This window comes from Nymphaea colorata, chromosome 11 (assembly GCF_008831285.2).
Source record: "Nymphaea colorata isolate Beijing-Zhang1983 chromosome 11, ASM883128v2, whole genome shotgun sequence".
In the NCBI taxonomy this organism is placed as follows: domain Eukaryota; kingdom Viridiplantae; phylum Streptophyta; class Magnoliopsida; order Nymphaeales; family Nymphaeaceae; genus Nymphaea; species Nymphaea colorata.
This window is the reverse complement of record NC_045148.1, coordinates 10,668,095-10,688,991: the sequence shown is the minus strand read 5'-3', so window position 1 is coordinate 10,688,991 and position 20,897 is coordinate 10,668,095. Positions and strand designations below refer to the sequence as shown.

At 39.4% G+C, this 20,897-nt stretch overlaps 3 protein-coding genes across 3 annotated transcripts; all 3 read right to left on the bottom strand.

Annotated features, from left to right (window-relative positions):
• Positions 1-62: 62 nt before the first annotated feature.
• LOC116264553 (uncharacterized) lies at positions 63-5,331 on the bottom strand. The gene is given in 10 exon segments (XM_050080357.1): positions 63-624; positions 1,856-1,917; positions 2,292-2,404; positions 2,707-2,762; positions 2,897-2,936; positions 2,939-2,975; positions 4,102-4,193; positions 4,825-4,906; positions 5,112-5,160; positions 5,256-5,331. Coding segments are annotated over 9 exon segments (795 nt in total). The 5' UTR covers positions 5,148-5,160; positions 5,256-5,331; the 3' UTR covers positions 63-347.
• A 1,774-nt stretch (positions 5,332-7,105) lies between these two features.
• On the bottom strand, positions 7,106-14,955 carry LOC116264697 (NEDD8-activating enzyme E1 catalytic subunit). The gene is made up of 9 exons (XM_031645043.2): positions 14,726-14,955; positions 14,135-14,298; positions 12,876-13,078; positions 11,255-11,487; positions 11,109-11,171; positions 10,978-11,034; positions 9,973-10,094; positions 9,373-9,490; positions 7,106-7,783 (listed from the first exon to the last, which is right to left on the bottom strand). The coding sequence occupies exons 1-9, from the start codon at positions 14,834-14,836 to the stop codon at positions 7,493-7,495; spliced, it is 1,362 nt and encodes a 453-aa protein (XP_031500903.1). The 5' UTR covers positions 14,837-14,955; the 3' UTR covers positions 7,106-7,492.
• A 2,893-nt stretch (positions 14,956-17,848) lies between these two features.
• On the bottom strand, positions 17,849-20,201 carry LOC116263851 (GATA transcription factor 15-like). Its single transcript, XM_031643646.2, has 2 exons — positions 19,520-20,201; positions 17,849-18,388 (listed from the first exon to the last, which is right to left on the bottom strand). The coding sequence occupies exons 1-2, from the start codon at positions 19,958-19,960 to the stop codon at positions 18,182-18,184; spliced, it is 648 nt and encodes a 215-aa protein (XP_031499506.1). The 5' UTR covers positions 19,961-20,201; the 3' UTR covers positions 17,849-18,181.
• Positions 20,202-20,897: the final 696 nt, after the last annotated feature.

Genomic DNA, 20,897 nt, shown 5'->3' with positions numbered 1-20,897 from the left:
TCATTTTGAGATGCACCCTCCACTTTCCTTCCGAACCTCTCCAGTTTTGGAGGGATTCCAAATAAATATAACTTTCCTTTCCCTTCTTTTCCCTTCATTTTCATTTGCCAAACAACTTTTTTCTGTCTTCCGCCCATTTCCCTCAATCCAAACAACTCCTCTATTAACCTTCTTTTCCTTTCCTTCCCTTCCTTTTCCCCTCTACCAAACAGGTTGTAAGGGAATGACAACTGACACCCTTCAAGAGTCGAACCCGACCACCCGTGTGATAGACGTGACCTCCGCTGCTAACTCTCCACGAGAAAAATATGTGACAACCAGACATACGAACGAATGGAAGGCACAAATCAGCCATCACTATCTTCAAGATATAAATTTGATAAAATGTTCTGTGCAGTTTGTTCTTGTGGTTCCACGGTTTCATCTGTTGCACTGGAACTCCCCAAACTTTGCATGTAAACTTCATCATAAGCATCAACACTCAAACCAGATGCAAGAAAGAGCTCCAGCTCATCAACAAAGCGCTCTGATTTCTCAAAAATGAAAGGCCTGGCAGCCTCACTCACCAGCATCCTGAACTCTCTTTGTTTCTGTTCACCCATGCTTTTTCTTTCTTCTTGAATCCTGTAATACCATAGAAAGAGATGATGCCGGACAAAATCAGCAGAAGTTTTATCTTAACTGTTCAACGTTCCTGTAATACCATCAGAAGAAAGAGATGACACAGAACAAAAACAACAGAAATTTTATCTAACTGCTCAACATTCCTTGAAGCAGACTTGTGCACCAGTGGTGCTCAAGAATAAGCTTCCAACTCAAAGAAAGCATCACAAATATTTTGATTCCATCAGTTAGCACAAGAAATTTTCTCTCAAGAAAACTATCAACAGAACAGGAAACATGAGAACTTAATTGTCCTTGCATGAGCAGACCAAGTCATCCAAAACTGGGAAGCCCCGAAAAGTATAAAAGCTAACTTGCATTGCTAAACTGACTACTGAAATTACTGGGGACTCCTACTCGACTAGAAAACAGGCTAGACAACCATCATATGCAGGCACATAAGCCAATAAGCGAAGATAAATCCTAATATTCATCAATTCACATCAAACACTGTGGTGAAGGTTGAACAGTTTATGCACCATCTTATATGAAACATTTAGCTTTACAAGCTCACGAGAAAATTAAAAGCAAAATTAGAGAACAAAATCAAAATTAGTAAAATCTCTTTAGAGTGTCGGCCCTTCTTTCAAGTTTGATTTTTATATAACTAAGAATAGTACTGGACATGTTATAGGTCCATACAAGATTTTTCTTGAGTTGATTAAATGCAAGAATTCACATTTGCCTGGTTATTCGAAAAAATTAAAGAATGAGAACCTATTAGTGGGCTGAATTTTTATTACCTAAATTTTTAATGTAACAAAAATTTAAGCCACAAAAGCATTTAAGACATGCCTTAGCGAAACTGGAATTTCACATCTCGCTTAACCTAGCTCAGGGTGTACCCTGAACAGGAGAGTCCTTTCTCTGGTGCCAAGATATGGCCATAGATTTAGAGGAAAAGCCCTTCTACTGCACATCTGACAAAAGAAGGCTAACGAATGCTGGCAAGTTGAAGATTTGAAGAGCTTAGCCTTCTGATTTAGCAACAAAGTCCTAACAGATGGATTAGCCCTTGACAATGAAATGGGCAACACAAGTGCAACCAACCACAGGCTTAACTAGATTTTCATTTATGTTAGGTGTATGGCCTCAACCACAGACTCATTCCTAGTGCAAAACAGACCATTCTAGAATGAACAAATGAGCCTAACGAGACCAGATTCTAGAAGTAAGCAAGGTAAAAGTGCACCTTCTTAAGAAGGATTCCACCACACCAAGAATATGATGAAAAATGACGTCAACATCTTCCACCTGTACAAGAAACATAAGCAATATCAGCTGCTTGAGTTGGTAAAATATGAACGGAACAGACTAGGTGTAAGAAATCTAGAGGGTCCAAAACAGACCAATTTTCAATAGTCATCCTAAGAAAACACCCATTATTATGTGCGGAAGCCCCCAAGGATTATTGCTTGTGTTGCTAAGACAACTCTTTGCCTAAACTTTTTCTCTCTCAACCTACCATGAAGTTGTTAGTTTAAATTCTGCATCAGTTTTACAAGTCAACAACTAAATCGTGAAACTTACAAAGAATTATCTCCCTTCACAAACTCCCTTGACAGCACTAAACCAAGTCACCACTTCAAATATCATATTTAGATCCAAAATATGTGAGCCATACATACCTGAACAAGAGACTGAAGTTCCCTCTTTAACCAAACATGCAGCCACTGATTATGTTTCAGATAACTATAATGTTTCCAGTACCTGAGAAGATCAAATCGTTGATAAATGGCACCTGCTAGAGACAAACAGAAAAAGGAGAATGTTATATAAATTCAAGTTAGGACCTACATTTCATCATGCTACCGCCTTTTAAGAGGGACCAACTACGGTTTTTCTTAAAACATTATACTATAGTCACATAGTGAACTAACAACACCATCTGTCAAAATTCCAAAAATGGATCAAAAACGGGAATATGCTACATGAATAGTTGCATACATATAGACAGTGCAAGCTGATATAGGGGATATATTTAGACATATTTGAACAAGGTATAAAAAATGTAGTTGTGCATGTACTAGTGGTATAACATGCCTGGATCACTGCCATAGCACCGCAATCTAAACTTGTGCGAATCTGATAGACTGAAACTGCCAAAAAGAAATAAACGAAGCCATACATCATCTATCTGAAATTAGTCAATGCATGTTACATGCATTTCTTCAATATATTGAAATGCATATTTTCATGTACATAAAGCCAGCGAAATTAATTTGAACCAAACCTTCTCTCAGGATCATTGCCAATGTAATGTCGTTGAAAAAATCTCCCACAAAGCTATGGATTATGGACGAATTCTCAGTCTGCAAATGATCGTAAATCAAGTCATTTACAGCTCAGCTCTACTTCTTCTCAAAACCATGATAAAATTGTTAAATCTCATTCAGCAAACCAGTAGAATAAATTAATGTATCAGACACCAAAAAACAGCTGGTTCTAAATACTGGCAGGAATAGTAGAAACTATTGCTGAGCCTTCGTATATGATAAATTACTGGATAGTCTTAAACCTGTCCAGCTTTATGCAAGCATGCGCATGCACCATCTTTTTTCTTCAAAATTGTAGCACCCCTGATCTTAGAAAAGATCAAAAACCTTTGTGCCTGTGTAGTTACTCAAGCCGAATCACATCAAGCACCAATAGTCTCTGCTTGATGCTCCAAATCAAGCCAAGTCCAATGCAAATTCATCACATGATAACAGCACAGGAGAAGTCAAGGGAAAGAGGATACACTGAGAAATTTAATCTCTCATTGATTATTTCCTCACTTGTAGACCATTAGTCAACAATTCATGCATTTGAATCAGTTCTATCAGATGCAACTAACCAGCCCACCTAATATAAAAGATCATACCTCAAATAAAAAGGGTTCTGACTCTGTCACAGTGGCACTGTATGTGAAAGATTGTATATCCAGTTACATTCTAAAGGTATGAGACTGTTTCTCCAAGCATTGTCCTCACAAAGCCCTTTAACACAACACATTTTGGTCAACTTCAGGAAATCCATGAAGGCAAGTAATCTAGAAGCATTGAAGGCCAATATAGAACAATTTTGATGGAACAATTATTTCAAAATACTAGAATGAGGCTGCTCAAATTTATGTTTTATCTTCTATGCTAAGTCCCCTTGACTTTCTTTCTTTTAATTTTTCTAATTTTCAAATATAGGCAGAATTCCGTGAGTTGAGCTGAGTTGATAATAACCTGTGACTTCATTAGCCAACTCTGACCAGAGTTACAAGTAATTTAGATGTCTGTCATTGTCATCCCACGACAATTAAAATGACAAATTGTTGACTGGGTCATTATGAATGTACTGATAACATTCAATACTAAAGCAAAGACAAAACTCAAATATCGGAGAAGGCAAGAAAAGCTAAACACTTCATCCACCATAAGCTAGATGTTCAAATGAGCAGAGTGGCACCTTGCATAGAGGACAATGTAGGGGCTTGCTTGTGCCACTTCGGTTGGTAGAAGCCTCTACCCAACGAATTATGCACTGGTAGCAAAATTTGTCTGCAACGGTGAGAATAGCAGAAAATAAATGCACATATCAAAGCAACTCTTTCTATAAGGTCAAAATTGATGAAGTCATGAAGTTTCAGGGATCATAACAAATGGTTCAACTGAATAAGTAAAAAGATAACTAAGGAAAATCACTAAGCGATCTTATCATAGCATGTAGGTATTGAATCTATCGATGCATGCGTTCATGAATGTGCAAAATTAAGCAATCATTCATTTTCGGTGACCATAAACAGATGATAAGTTCACCAATCTGTGTATTTGGGAAAATTCAAGATGACGTTTCATGCATTAATCCTAACCATAAATCGGCATAGCCAAAGACGCCTGGGTGTGCACGCGCTCACTGATAAAATAAGCTGCACTAAGCAGTACTGTTCGAATTGCTTTATAACTGTTTAAAAAAAACACACATACTCGATAATCAAAAGAAAGATAATATAAATTTCACGCATATACAATCGCTTGAGTAGATGTCATGAAAAGAGAAAACCAGAAGATCTAAACTATTTTATCAGCATTTTTGTGGGCAAAAGCCGCAAAACAATTCCATAAATGCATGAATTCACTCTAATGTGTATGTGTGTCAGAGAGAAGAGCGAGAGAGAGAGAGAGAGATTACGGAAACAGTGATCCAGGTATGCTTCTTGTTTGATACCATCAAGGCAAATTGGGCAAGTAGAGACCTCAGAGTTCATCACGTCCTGTAAAATCATCGAATAGCATTACAAACCCAAAAAAAAAAAGCAGTGCAGCAATGACCAGCACGCTCACTGTGCAACACTAGTAAAGAACGAACCGAACCTAAATAACAAGAAATGCGACCATACATTCAACACACCAATAAGGTACGCAACCCATGCAAGCCGCAATATTCAGGCCTAATCATGCCAGAGTCAATAAACATACCATGAAATTCCGTGACGCCTGTGCTTCCATTACCATGCGAGACAAAAACCTATGTGGATGCGAGAATCGGTTAAATTTTAAGATAGATAAGAGGGTAGGAGAAAATCATAGTGAAGCATCAATTGAAACTAATCAACAACGAACCAGAAAGGATATTAGCAGATCTGTCAAACCTCCTGCTCCCCTTCTTCTTCCTCAAACGGGTTCCAAACGAACTTGTGTGTAAGAAGTGGAAATAAACTTCTCATTTAAGGGCCTATGTCTTTTATAGTAAACCCAAAATTGCACCTCATCTTTCCCAATTTTTAATAAGGGCTTGATGATTTCCATGCAGTGGAATAAGGTTTTACCTTTATCTTTGTCTCTTAACTTAGTTAAAATCTTAAGTAGTCTTATTGACATTGATAGTATTCTTTTTTTTTTTTCTCTGGAGACAATAGTGTCAAACTAAAAGAGCGATGTAGGAAATTACATAACTTTACAATGCTATAAGTTGGCACTCGACAGACTTCAACCTTAAGATCAAGAAATTCACAGGTTTGGTGCCCATTTTGAGCTTACAGACTGGAAAATGCAATTTTCCACAGCCAGGTCTCTTGATATTTGTTCGGATCGTAACTCGATCCATATCTGACCAAAAAAGGGAACCGAAATGCTTATTGCCACCAAATATAACCACAGTGGATTAAGGTCGTTAAGGCAGATAGATTTTTTAATGCGAACATCCTGCTTCTTGCATCATGTTGTACGAACTTTTAAAGAAAATGGATATAGTACAAAGTTTTCTCCGAGAATGTGTTGATCCAAAAAGATTTGCCAGCAACAATTTAATCCATATGGTTCCTTTGGCATGACGCAACCTTGAATAGTAAGACAAATGCAATTTTTTTTTAGCATTCTTAAAATAGCTGGTGGTGAAATGGATTTTAGAAACTTGGCATCGAGAATCTAAGAGGTAGTGTTGTATACATGAGCAGTTACTGGATCTCCACTGCTGTCTAGCTCCATTAGAAGGTGCGATCCAGATTTAGTTTCCATCCAATGCATTGTCAGAAAAAAACCTGCTGGTATGATGGTATCTGGTCAAAAGTAGGCAAATCATATCCGACTCATGTATGATAAAACCCAGTATTTGTTTTGTCGTTTATATTGAAATTTGAAAATTCTTGATCCAAACTCATGTTAGACCTCTCAGGTATGAAATTTCTTAAACCAAAACTTTATGTCTGGTTTCAAATGCTATGATCAGATCTACTTGTTTCAAAGCAAGCCCAGGTCCTATCAGATTGGACACAGGTTGGTAGTCTTTTTACTGCTACACCCACTTGGGTTTAAGCAAAGTTTTTCCAATGCTTTTTATAATATGAAAAAAAAAAAATCTGTGCTTGCTAGAAACTTTTCCACAAGAGCTTGAATCGTCATGAATCATGCAATAAACTTCTCGATCATTTCCGGATGTGTATTTGTATATGAGAACATGCCAACAAAAGCTAATGCCCACTTAACCAATCAGGCATGTATGTAAACCAATATCCATTTGCCAAAAGAAGCCCCACCCACAAAGCTATGTATTCAACTTGGGATTCCAAGCGAAAGAAGAAAAAAGCTAATAGCCAAGGTTCTCTCTGCTAGCATAATCTAGATTTGGAAAAGACTTGAAAAATATACATTCTAGTGTAACAGCCTGCCTTTTCTATACTGTCAAAACCATGCATTTTACTGGGCAACACTAGTTATGAGTAAAAAATTATAAAAATAAAGATCAACCTAAAACAAGACTGAAAGATGACAGTCGAGCACTAGTTATTTACCCATGGCCAAGCACAACAGTTTGGAGCAATATTTTCTCTTACATTTAGCTTAAAGCTTTGAACAGGCTCATGACTGGGTAAGATCTAAATGTAATCATACTCGAAATGGTTTCTGATTCAGGATATTCACTTAAACAGTACCAGAAAGACAAAGTGTGTGGGTCTCCCCCATGTCGAACTCTCTAATTTGTCATCACTCATCTGTATCATTGCTTAATTTTGAATCTCGTTCGAAGAATGCCAAAAATGAAGGGTTTAACCCATGAAAGGTATATGTATATCTCGAAAAAAAAAATGGAGAAAAACAATGTTCCTCAAGCTTTTACAAATCCGAATAGATTCCTTCTTTTGCTAAGGGTCTATAACTTTGCCTTTTCAGACTGCTCGTGCTCTGAACCTTAATGTCATCTGGCCATCAGCAAGTTGGGAAATCACCAACGCAAGGCTTGTGATCAACCAAGTGAAGATTCTGTTATATTCAATCCTCACATTTTCCTGAAGCTGCGATAAAGTTGCTACTTTCCAAATTTTGTATCGACAACCCAAATTGAAGGCAACTTGGATGGTTATTCACACAGTTGATGAAGTATCCATATCTGTAATCCCATCTCTGATCCCCTTGAAGATAACTCGCAATTTTCTAACGCACGATGTCTTCCTGTCATTGACTTTTGTCATACCAGTGACATGGACAACATCCTTTGGGACTGTGTCCATCAGTTCAAAAAGAGGGAGCTGCAGGTTTGATCTTGTCATTTCTTCCAATACAGGCGGCGCCTGCATGTATAGATTTTTGCCTCGATATGCCACACTTGGTTTTTGTAGGAACAGTCTTGGATGTTCTCCAAGGAGATCAATAAACTGCATCACAATGAAAAAATGCTGTTAGCATACAAAAAGACACCCTTAAACTTGTGAAAGTTTCTACTGCACAATAGCTAAGCCACAATACAGACTGAAAAACAACCGCCTTATGCAAACAAGCATTCTCAATTCAAAAGTCATTGTGTCATAGAAAGAAGTTACGACATATTATTTATAATTCAAAGCAAAACAATCCTTCATAATCTTTCTAGTTGGATCTTTCTTGTTAGCACTTTGAACAAAAATAGCAGAGACAATCTTGTCAAATCATAGAACGCTTGAGAAAAATGTTCAAAAAGGCTGCCTTGCATTTTCTTTTTCTGGAATTCAAATAAGAGTACCTTTTTTTATGAACTTCATAGAATAATCCAATCACAACCATGTTACTGAGACCAAAAGAGAATTTGCCAAGGATCCCAAATTTACATCAAAGTACTCAGGGCAGTTTCACCCCTGCTAAAATCAACATCAAGTTATAGATAGTTTGCACAGGTGCAAAATAATATGATAGATTCTAAGAATTTCAGTTGCTAAAAAAAATAGTCCACATACATTTTTATTCTCACTGAAAATTCATGGGCAACTCAGAAAAGACACGAAGGAGAATCAGAACTAACCTACCTGAATCAATGCAGGTCAAAATGCAGTTTTTTTTTTTTTGTGCCACTTTGAAAGGGCTCTCTCTCTCTCTCTCTCTCTCTCTCTCACACACACACACACACACACACATATTCGGGGGCATCCAACACACTCCAAAACCGAAGCTTCGCTGAGATTTTTTCACACCTCAATGTCTGCATTACTTCTTGCTACCTATATTCAGTCCTGCCAGTGCACGAGTTTCTTGTATCCATGAATATGTTTGCTATCAATGACTCAGCTCATTTTTTACATTAACCAAAGGTGAAACCTTAGGCTTGGACCACTAGCCCAAGACCAAACTGGCTCGAACCAAAAGAACAGCATGGCATAGCCAACGTGAACGGCCACCGAACATGCAAATCATTATAGCCATTATAATTTAGTGAAGACTTGGTTACATTATGTATGCTTCAAAACCAGCAATGTGAGAATCCTACCAACCTAAGTAAAGCTTTTGCATGGGAGAAGGTTACTGAGAGGAGAGGCTAAGAGACAGTGAAATCAATGCTATTTAACAAAGCTGACATGACAAGATAACCACAAATAGGTGACTAACCTTCAATTAGTAGTGCATGAAAGTATAAACAACAAAAGAAACAAACATAAACAACCTAAACATCTGTTTGCAGATCAAAAATCAAGAAGCAAATATGATAAAAAAACATGCCTATGAAGCATGCCTCGGGGGCCAGGAAGCAGGCATCTGACGATGGAAAAAGAAGCAAAGGGACTGGGAAACAATGCCAGTAAACATAGAACTGTGACAGATTAAAGGATATAACTGTATAGTACAAGGTTACAGCTCTCAGTAACATATAATATAAAAAGATATTTCAGAATTAGAAAAGTCAAGATATATGCCTTATTACGTATAAGTTACAATGATTTGCATATCAAGCAACAACATAACAAAGACAATTTAAGTGGAGATTCGGAATAGATACCATCTGTAGAGTGGTTGAAGGGTCCAACTCAATAGGAATACCAGGGCCACAGACGAGGCAATCTTTGTCTTTGACAAACTCAGTTACTTTTGTATGAAGTCCTTCAACGCCATTATACCTACAAAACTAGATCTACTTAAATGGCTCAGGCTGCTGGAAAAATGCAAATTAGAGACCATGTAATATCAGTCAAAGCCACATGGACATGCATGTGCCCCATGTTGGGACATACAAAATTGGAACGCCAACGACCACATGGCACTTCCTTGGACACATTTAGTCCTGTGGTTGCCGTAATCACCATGATCCCATTAACTTTACATTTTTTTTATCTTTATCTTTAGCTGGATAGTTTTATTGTATTAGTATACATTAAGTTCTTGAACTTTTTGCAGTTTTTTTTCAGGTGTTTGTTTATGTTAATCAAAATAACGCAAATGTCAAGCTCTTTAATGTAGGTTGCAAATACTTCTTATAACTTTTAGAATTTACATTCAAGACGAAACTTTCCTTTACAGGTGCAGATGCATTGCTCATGGTGTACAGGGCCTCCCTAATTGTACATCTTCTCATGAACAAAATATAAGGAGAATTACATACGTTAGATAGTTGGACAGTGTTTTGCTGCATCCTGTTGCCATTTTCAAGGCTTCAAGTGCACAGGCCGCAGATATAATAGCATTTGTAGATGCAATTGCTGGGATAATGTTCTTCACAACACCCTGAAAAAGCACAGAGCAAACATATGATATGTTTCTTCTAACGTAAGAAGAACCATAAATTAACCAAAGTGTTAACCAATTGTACAATAAAGCAATCCTAGCCAAGACATTTCCAGTAAAAAGATCCAGAATAAATGATATATATATATATATATATATATATATAGAGAGAGAGAGAGAGAGAGAGAAAGAGAGGGAGAGGGAGCACATAATAAGATGTAATAAAGATTGTTAAATATTAAGAAACATGAAATGAGAAAACAGCAATGATGAAATCTGATAACTACCATGGCTGGCTATCTGTGTCACATAGGTACGAGTACGGGTGCCGGTGCGGGTACGGGTACTGAACATTTTCAAAAAACTCGGGTGCGGGGGTACGGCCGTATATATATATAAACAATAATAAATACTTAGAAAATATGTATCAAAATAAAGAATATACATCAACATAAACAAATAAATAACATAGAAAATATATATCAACGGCTCTTGCAGCAGTGTGTTTAAGAAAGCTATAAAAAACTTTAAACATATGGACAACCAAAGAGCCCCCTAGTCAAATATAAACATCAATCGAATTTTCACGTCTAAAGAATAGAATAAAAAGTAAGGTGGAAAAAATTAAATCAAAATAAAATTAAGCAGTTTGGATCTATAAGTACCCAAGTGTCAAAGTACCCATTTTGGGTACGGGTACGGCGACACGGGTACGTGGACCTGACTGAAGTACCCATGTGACTTAGCTGGCTATATCCTTAATAAATTTTCCCTTAGTTGTTTCCAAAGGATAAAGGAGAAGTTATAAACGACCAAAAAATCTAAATGGACATGCTAGAAGTATCAAGGATCAGAAAACAGTAAAAAATAACAATTCTTTTACCTGTGTGAAGGAATATGTAACACCACTAATACCAAAGAGTTCAGCTCTCTTGAGGGCCTGCATGGTTAGAGTAACTTAGCAAGCAATTGGGCAATATTGTAATTGAGAAAAGGAAAAAGGAAAAACTGGACCTGCAAGTAAACCCATTGCATATGTTCTGGATTATCTGCATCAAAAGGCTTTCCACTGTGTTCCTACAAAAAATGATGAATTAACGAAAGTCATTGATGGATTCTGTGAAAGACAGCAGAGGGCCCTCCAGATGTTTATAGCGTACCTCGTTCCACTTAATCAAGTGAGCATACTCAATACAATGGGCAGCAGTTCTTGGGGTTTCAGCCAGCGTGCATAATGGAAATTTCACTTGAGGAGGAAAAAGCCAAATTGTGCACTCAAAACACGGCGTAATTCCTGGCAAGATAACTCGAGCATGACCTTTGAAGCCTTCGGTTCCACCATCCACCATGGGTTTTATAGTTTCTTCACATGGTTTGTCCTCAGAATCATACTCTAAATTTCCAACAATATTTATAACACAAAATTAGCAACATGTGTTTGTTCAGAACCTTCAAAACATAACAAGCAGGCCATCAAGAATTAGAGAACCAACACAGATGCGTCAAAACTCTAATGCAAGTAAACAATGTTCTCCCAGAAATGATGCACCTGCAGTAATTGTATTATTACATATGAAGGAGGAACAAGAAATCCGATAACTTTAAGCAGATTTAGAGCTAAACAACAAGGAAAATTTTGTAATCTAGGAAAGTTTGCTTCTGTCAAACAAAAGTTTATTTATTTTCCATACTTTTCGGTGGGAGCCATGCTTTCTTCTAGAAGCAAAAATCTTCTGCTGGACGATAATGACCATTGACAGAGCTCAGCCACAAGGAAAATTTTGTAATCCAGGAATAATTATTTTTATCAAACAAAAGTTTACTCATTTTCCATACTGTTCTGTAAGAAACCATGTTTTCTTTCTTGAATCAAAAATTTTCTTAGTCAAGTTCTTTTGCGGCACTTTCCTAAATTAAACTTTTTTCTTTGAGAACCATGGCCATACGGGACTATGACAGAAGGATAATCATGACAAACTTGCCAACTAGCATCTCCAGAAGGTTGACAGCCAGACCACTATGTCAAAGCATTTAAGAGGAACAAAAGGGAACATCCACAAAAATAGTTGTGGATAATCGCTTCTACAAAGTCTCCAGTGCAAGTGGCTATGTGATCAGCAGTTCTAAATTATACCATTTGAGAGGAATGGAAGGGAATCCACAAAAATAGTTGTGAATAATCGCTTCTACAAAACACTCCAGTGCAAATGAGTCTCTATGATCAGCAGCTCTAAATTGTTTGTTGATTCCTAACTGGCCGCTGGCAGGTAGTGTGGGAGATATAGGAAGACAATAGTGATATTTCGGTGCAGGCTCAAACCTGGCTGGTTAAAGCTTTTGTTTCCTTAATTTCTGCTGGATATAACAGTATAACAGATATATGGATCATCTGATCATGGTACGAAGCTAACAAGGTCAACAGTGGGCCTTCTGCATAGCAGTAAAAAACTTTTATAGTTTCTACACTATAAGCAAGAACACTTTCACTTCGCAGATGTGTCGCAACCCATGCAGATAACATATGCGATGATAAAAATTTTTATTTTTACAGCACTATAAAGTACCTCAGAACAACATACCACATGGCAACACATCCAACCCCATAAAATAACTGGGAAATGTGAATAGACAAAGATGTTATATTGGATAATAACTGAACGAATGTCTATGCAATCCAACAAACACCCAATTCAAAAAGGTATATGGGATAAAAATGTCATCAAGGCACAAAGAAAAACAGGATGCATGTGTAAAATGGTTACTGCGTAAGCAACGACATACCAAGGAAACTACAGGCCACAGCATTAATGTAACTTCGTGCCTCAACAGAGTCAAGACCAAGTGCAATGATATTAAAATCACTATAGAATTCTATATCTTTATCTTCGATCCGACAAAAATGGGGAACTATGTTCACCCCACTTACACGCTCCATAACACGCAATGCAGCCACCTCAGCCTTTGGCTTTCCAACGTCCTCGAGCCTACAACACAAAGCCCCTTATTGAGGAAAGATCCTTCAAGAAATGGCATCACATATCACATAGGAGAAACACAAATTAATGAAAACACGCAAGAGGAATTTCATGACAGTAAACAACGAACAGAGCCCCAAAAAAATGTCATTTTAATTTTTGACCAAAATGCCATCAAAACTATATCAATCTCAGGACATTAACATAAGAATTCTGATGGCCAAAAAGTGTCATTTCTTTTAACTGGTCACGAATTCAGGACATAAAAAGGAGATTGAATAGATTATGCCCTCCAAACTCCAGATAAATAGCTGAAGTATTGAAAACTAGAAGGTAACAAGGACAGTAGATCCAATTCGATGATGAAGGAAACAAATAACAAGACAGACAAGTACAACAAGACACACCAAGAAAAATATCAGTTGAAGGCACACTTGCAATATCTTTCTTCTTTATTCCGTAGGTATCAGTTGAAGCTACATTCATCATAACTTTCTTCTTTAATACAAACCATTAAATGCATTCCGTCGTTGCAGTGAAGAGAATAAATCATCATTGATTACCGATTCAGTCATATTCCTTTTATAAGGCAACACAAAAAAATTCCCTGAAGGAAATTTATATTAGGATTCTCAGGAAAAGATTGATGAGTAGATGGATAAACCCATAGAAACCATCATGTTTGTTAACCCAACTGCTTTCAGTTGACAACTTGACATAAAAGATTCATTGGAGGGCGTAATTCTCTTCTGGAAAAGGCAATCAGATTAACAACTTTCTTCTGCAAAGAGGAACAGCTCTCTCATCTCAGCCAAGGGGTGTCTAGATCTGTACCCATGGGGAAGCTAGTTCCAAAGATGATTGTCAAAAAAGAAAAGCTCAATAACTCCTCACGTAAATCCTATAATTTATAAATACAGATAAGCCCAAAGTAACAAGAGCTATTCCCATGCTACAAAACTTCAAAAAGAACTAGAAAAGAGACGATGGCTATAGCAACAGTAACTAAGACGTGCGACGATAAAGAATATGAATAAGAACAAAAAACAAGCTTGGCTCACGAACCTGAAAAGGAATTGCCGGTTCAAATTAGAGACTTCAATTCTGTCCATATCTATAACTTCAAGGTTCCGAAAACCCGAAAGAGCCAAGTCTTTAAGCAATTCGCATCCCAACCCTCCAGCACCCACCACCAAGACCTTCACATACGCCTGAAGATCATCTCTTAACTGCAGATTCCAAAGACCCAAGTCACAATTATTCACAATGCTGTCAACCGCACAATTCCCCCACTTAAAACATCACATAGGTAATAAACCTGCTACGTACGGTAGTGAAAAAGAAGACACCACCTGCCATCAACTAAATTCAACACCAACAGAAAACCCTCTCACTAACCAACATCGGAATTCGCTCATCAAGACTTCCCGTAAGAACCAGAACAAGGCAGAAACGATCACTAGATGCCCATAATGGCGCCCACCATCGTTATGATTCAAAAACCAAAGATGGGGTTCCCGGTTAGGAAAAGGGCAGGGGAAAAAACACAAAAAAAGACTAAAACCAAACGGAAGAAAAAGACAGAAGACAAGAAACATGAGACGAGGCAAGACATCTGAAAATGCGGCGGCGAAGGCAAGAATACTGAAGAATCACCTCGGCCCCTGGTTCGAAGTTCTGACCAACGAGATGCCCTGGACGAAGGAGCAGCTTGTCCAGGTCTCTCCATCTCCCGGCGTCGACGCTACTGGCGTTACCATCCGCCATGGCCGATGGATTGTTCCCCCTTTTCTCTTTTTTTTCTTTTCTCCCCCCTCCTGACGAGAGAGAGAGAGAAGGAGAGGGCCGTGGAAATGCAACACCTACAGCACAACCCCCTGAGCTCAGTATTTACCCCCCTTGTTTCTCATTTTCACTTTTTCTGGACGGATTAACGAAGGTGATTTCAAAATGACAACGACGATGATTTGGGACAGCCGACACGCATAGATCGGCTGATCGTTTTACATTATTTTTTTACTGAATGAAAAAATAAATAAATTAAACTCTTTTTTTTTCCAAGTGCAAAGAGCTAGAATAGTACGCCAACCAGCAGAGATGTTGGAATTTTGGTTTGTCCAGTTGTTCCAATTGATTTTAGAATCTAATCTTATGTAAATTTAGACATGAAAAATCGGATCAGCTCATAAGACCAACATTGGTACTTGTTAACCATATTTTGAAGAGCCAAAGCAAAAAAAGGAAAAATTATGTGCATCATAATTCACCCATATACAAGTCTATAGAGTTTTCTATAAAATTTTGGAAGTTAGCTGTTATTGTGGATACTGCAGCCTAAGAGCTAGAGGCAGTGGGAATGGGGATCTTGGGGAGTCGTCACCCTCTCTAGTATCCGAATAAGATTTTTTTTTTTCACTGATCCTTTTGTTAAAATATAAGAAATCAAATGAAATAAATGAATACTGAAGTGTGATTTTAGATTGCAAATCTAGCCAAACCCAAGAAGCTTATTGAAAAAAATGCAAAAAAAGAACATTTAAACGGCGAGGGTGTTCGATGTATATGAGACATTTTTCACTTCTCGCAAAGAATGTCAGTGATTTGCATATTCTATTCAAACGTACACTGAGCTATCTAGGATGATTTCTCAGTGACAAGGCTTTTTAGAGGTCAAAAAGTGGGACTTGAAGGTGCAAAACTTTTTTATCCTAGATAAGTTATCCAGGTTAAGGGCCCCGTGGATGATCTTTTCTTGTCACAAAAAGGGTCTCAATGTACACCACAAACAAGAGACTGAAATTGAAAAGTAGGGCCTTCTGCGTTCAATTCAAGCAACTGCATGTGAAATATTCTGAACAGCTCCCTCAAAAGACAACTTGTGCTTTTCTAAAATTCAAAAAAAATAAAAGAAATATGTTCGGCTCTTACAGTAATATGTTCGGCTCTTACAGTAGCTATATGCATACTGTATTTTTTTGGGACAGAAAAAATGCATGCTGGTCCTTGGTCCTTGGTTGAATACACCTTTTCCAAGGTTATTTGTTTGATGAGTAAAAGGAGCTTTTCACCTACCATCAAACAAAAGAATTGAAACTCACACCCTTCCTCCATCCCCTTGGGTACTAAGCTTGCTTTTCGTACTTCAAGGTGATGCTCTCGCCATGCTTCAACTTGCACATCAATGTTCTATATTTTGTAAAATAAGAAGTTCACACCCTAAGAGCATAAAAAAAAGAGAGACTAACTATCTACTTTCCTTTGTCCAGTTCATTACATCAACCTTCTCGGGAATAAGCTATGTTTATTTACCTCATATGCCGGGGGCGGAACCAAGGTAGAGCCTTCATGGGCCTTGACTCCACCTCAAAAAAATTCTTTTAAAAATTTTACATGTAAATTTTATAAAAGTTCACTTGTTTTGTATAAAAATTATTAAAAATGATATTTTTGTCCTAGTTAAAATTTAGAAACTTTAATTTGGCCCCATTCATGAAAAATTTCTGGCCTTACCATGCTGAGATGTGAGATATTAGGTTTACTTACAATTTCAAATCCGATTATTTCAAGATTCAAACCCCCCTTCTTCTTCTTCTTTTAACTATTTGTTTAAATAGTGAGTCCTACACAGTGCAGATTTCAAACTTTGAGGTTATTTCATGTACACCAAAGCAGATCACCGCTGATCCCAGCTCCTCTTGTATAATCCCCCTTTATTGTGGATCTCAGCTCTGTGGTTTTTAAATTGTGGATCTCAGCTCTGTGGTTTTTAATTGGGCCTCAAATCCAAGGTTTTTAACAAGCATGTGGATATGAGATCTATGTTGCTGCATGTTCGTAAATTTCATTATGTTTAAATAGTGGATCTATGTTGCTGCATGCTCCTAAAATTTATTTTGTCTCCTTGAACAGTGGATTTCATGGAATGCTGATTTAAGGTCCCCACAATCCGAGGGGAAATAAATGCAGCCTAAGCTTGTGGACCTCAGATTGGGTTTTGATGGCTCACATACATTTTGGGGTTATACAATTATTAAAAGTGTTCGATGAATCTGCCTCAATTTTGAGGACAAATACAAGGAACAGTAACATACTATTTTTGTTACCACCCAGCCCCTTGAGGTCATAACATGTGGCAAAAGCAAGAGGCGGCGGACTTAAACTAGCAACCAGCTGCTTACTTCTCTTAGCACAAAACATTTTAGTTAATCTAGATCAGTTTTTATACAGATATAAATCATAGACTAGTCAGATTATAATTTTTAAAACCGTTCATCTTCAATACCGATATCAACAACGTGGATGTGGAGCCAAACATTTAATCTTCATGCATCCTTATTTGAAAATGATGATGCTTCTTGTAAAATGTTCCGACCCAACTAGTTACCCATTATTTTTCCTCACGTTCAGTTGCAGGTATATCCCTTCTTCTGTTCTTTACTTTAAAGCAAACGTTATTAGTTTTATTTCGATCGATTATTATTTGTCCTCCGCATTGATCAGTATCGGCAGGTTTTTATGATCGGAATGAAAGGATTTGGTCATTCGGTAAGACCTGTCTTAAACAATTTACCAACACATACGCAACATTGTATAATTTGTATTAACATCATCATCATGTCAGAATGAAATCAACACTATACCTTTTTGGTTGTGGATCAAACCAACTTCATCTGTATATGATCACTATAGGAACGAAAGAGATCGATGATTTCATAAAGTCTTCACATTTGGCTGCAGTTTGGTAGAAATGAAAAAAATGCAGAGAGAGAGAGAGAGAGAGAGAGAGAAAGGGGGTTGACATTATTTCACAAGGGGTACAATGCGACAAAAGTTACAAGAAGAGGCATGAGAACATGGGGACCAGGAAAAGGAAAAATATGAGAGATCAACATACAAAAAAGCATGCCTAAAAGAAGAAATGAGGATTCAACGGCTTGCAGTTCAGTTCTTCCCAACTCGCAGTAGCTGCTACATGTATCAGGTTACGCATCTGCTCGAGCAGAACCAAAAAAGAAAAGAACGCAAAAGCTTCACCAGGAGATGGCGGCGTCCCCCATCGCTCGGCCGACTTCAGCCATTCCCCGTGAACTGATGAAAAGAAAAACATCTGAGTCAGTGGGTCCAAAGCGGCTGCCGAGAAGAGAGAGCCATGAGGAGCAGAGCCCCTTCCTCCTCATCCCTCATCCACCTCTTCGCCATCATCTTCTTCTTCCTCTTCTTCTCTATTCCCTCCACCACCGCCTCCGGTGCCGTCGCCGGATTCCCCACCTGGCGCTTTCCCAGCTTCTTGTAACGGATACCACAGGCATTGCACAAGGACTGTAACAATGCATAACAACCGTCAGCCCGTCAAACCAAAACCCATTTGCACGGCAAAACTAAACTCTGCAAATGCAGAGACAGAAACATTATCGAAGGCCACACTTCTTAAAGGAGCGAACCGATTTTTGGGCTCCTTAGAAGTTAGAACCGATTCTTGTTATAACAAACTCGCTTTCATTGGCGGTTCGTTTCAGGATTCGATGGAATCAACTCGCACTTTGGCGATTTCTGTCACTTGAGAATCTGAGATTCGGCAAGATTAACTCAAGTTGGGGTTCTTGGGTGACATGGGTATTACACCAACGGCGACCCACTTGCTTGACAACTACAGAGAGCCCACCGCCATTGTTAGACTCATTGACTAAGGTCTTCCAAACGGAACCAGACCGCCTCTTCAACAACCGGATGTGAACCAAGGCAGAGGCGTGGGATTACAAGTTAAAAACGTTTTGAGTATGACCCTAGTCAACTGCAGAAGAAGAACCCAGCACAGACCCAGACGGAGCCAGGTCGAGACAGCGGTGCTTCTTGACGCAGAGAGATGGCGCTTATCGTGGGTCAGCTCGCTGGTCATGGATGACGAGGCACTTCTGCCATCCCTCACTTGAAACAGCAAAGGACACATGATTTCTGGCGGAAAAGCCCTAGCCAGTAGCAGCACAATACCCTCTCCCTCTGGCTAGGGCTTTTCCGAGCACATCCCCCTTTTCACTCCCATGGAAGAAGAAAATGGAGGTCCTCTTTCTCTGTCCCTCCATCTCTTTCTCTCCGTCTCTCTGTCTCGCTCTCTCTGTCTGTCCAAGCGACGGCTAGAAAAGAAAATACAGGAACAAGAAGAGAAACAAACCAAAAGAAAACAGGCACCGAAAAGAGGTAGAGCTTAAGCAAAGAGGAACAAAGAAGTAGAGCGCGGATTGTTGATCATAACATCAGGCGGAGTTCGCAGAGACGCAGGACGACCGGATCGGGCGCATCTCCGGCCCAACGATATGGAGAAGTGACGACAAACGGCAAAGGAGAAGCCCCTAGGGGGGGCTCGGCCGTCCGACGAGCCCCTCGTCGTAACAGTTATAGCAGGCAAACGGAGATACGGGAAGGACAATAAGAAGAAGAGGCAAGGACACTGACCTTGGGGCCCAGCGGCCCATTCCTCCAGAGTGGAGTCTTCTCCGTCTTGCAGTCAGCACAAGCTGCCGTCGTCGATCTCGGGCTCACGGTCGCCGGATCTCGCCGTCCCTGCGGCTCCGCGTCCCTAGAGCTCTGGACTCTCGCCGACAAGGGCGATCCGGAGGCGCCATCGCCGCAAACGGGTGCCTCCACAGCCGGGGAAGCCTCCGCTACGGCTGCAACGGCGGAGGGAGGCGGAGAACACTTAAGTTGGACGGAGGGGGTGGCGGACATGGAAGGCAAGGATGAGGGCGGCGAAGAAGAGGGGGAGTTGGCGACGAGGAGGACGGACTTGTTGAGCATCTCCTCGGCAGCATCTTCAATCTCCTTCTTCTTCAGCCAGAACTTCTTCAGGTGGTACTGCCCCAAGATCGGCGGCCGCAAAGCCGCTCCCTGAATCATCCCCACCACCGGATCGGTCGACCAAGAGCGAAGCAGAAGCACGGAGCGAGAAGATACCGAGAGTGGCAGAGGAGCAGGAGCTTCTCCGTTCCCCTAGGGCAAGAAAGAGAGAGGGAGAGTTGTGGCGGGCTCTGAGAGAAGCGAGTGTGGCCGTTGAGTGCAACCTCCCCCTTTTTTTTTTCGCTTTTTTGGGAGAGGAGGGAGAGTGCGGGAAGGGAAGGGAAGGGAAGGGCTCAGGGTGAGACGGTTTTCTTTTCTGCGCGTTCGTTCCGCCCTCTTTGTATGTATGCGCTGCTTTGTCCACCGTGACGGATGGACGGCCACCGTTCGCCCGTGCCCTAGATGTGACAACACCGCAGCCGTTGATGTGATGCACGCTTTGGTTCCGCCGGCTTACCGCGCCTTCGCTTTGGGGAAATCGGGTGGACGACGAGCCGGGTCGGGCCGGCTTGATTTTGATCCACCCCTCCTGCTTTTATTCGGGCATTTTCTCTTTTTCTTTTCAATTTCGGATTTGGATCATCTATGCCCCTAGTCCAGCTCAGCTATAACCGTAGTTTCTATATATATATATATATATATATATAAAAAGAAAGAGAGGATCCGTACCCACCTGGTTTGGGACCGGATGGCTTGATATTGTGCACATCTTAGAGCTGAAAAATATGCACATATTTTAAATGGTGTTTTAGATGATAAAAAATGTGACTTCATTGATATTCATATTGTTGAGTGCCAAATGTCCATCTTATTTTCCCTAAATTAGCTACGGGAGGGAGGGTCTTGGAAGCAATGGAAAAAGTGGAGTATTTGCTACTTGGACATTCAATATTGTCCCTACGTCTCTCTTTCTCTTTGAATATATATATCGTTTGGTTTTGTTAAAATTAAAATTAATTGCGCATGTCCTTACTACGTATTTAAAAACAAAAAGCCG

Bases quoted from the DNA above. Each gene is read 5' to 3' on its own strand.
- LOC116264697 (XM_031645043.2), bottom strand. From the start codon at position 14,836: ATGGCGGATGGTAACGCCAGTAGCGTCGACGCCGGGAGATGGAGAGAC. The intron at 14,299-14,725 runs GTGATTCTTCAG...TGGAATCTGCAG, and splicing joins ACTTCGAACCAGGGGCCGAG to TTAAGAGATGATCTTCAGGC. The intron at 13,079-14,134 runs GTTCGTGAGCCA...TTTGTGTTGTAG, and splicing joins AACCGGCAATTCCTTTTCAG to GCTCGAGGACGTTGGAAAGC.
- LOC116263851 (XM_031643646.2), bottom strand. From the start codon at position 19,960: ATGATTCAGGGAGCGGCTTTGCGGCCGCCGATCTTGGGGCAGTACCAC. The intron at 18,389-19,519 runs GTCAGTGTCCTT...GCATTGTTACAG, and splicing joins ATGGGCCGCTGGGCCCCAAG to TCCTTGTGCAATGCCTGTGG.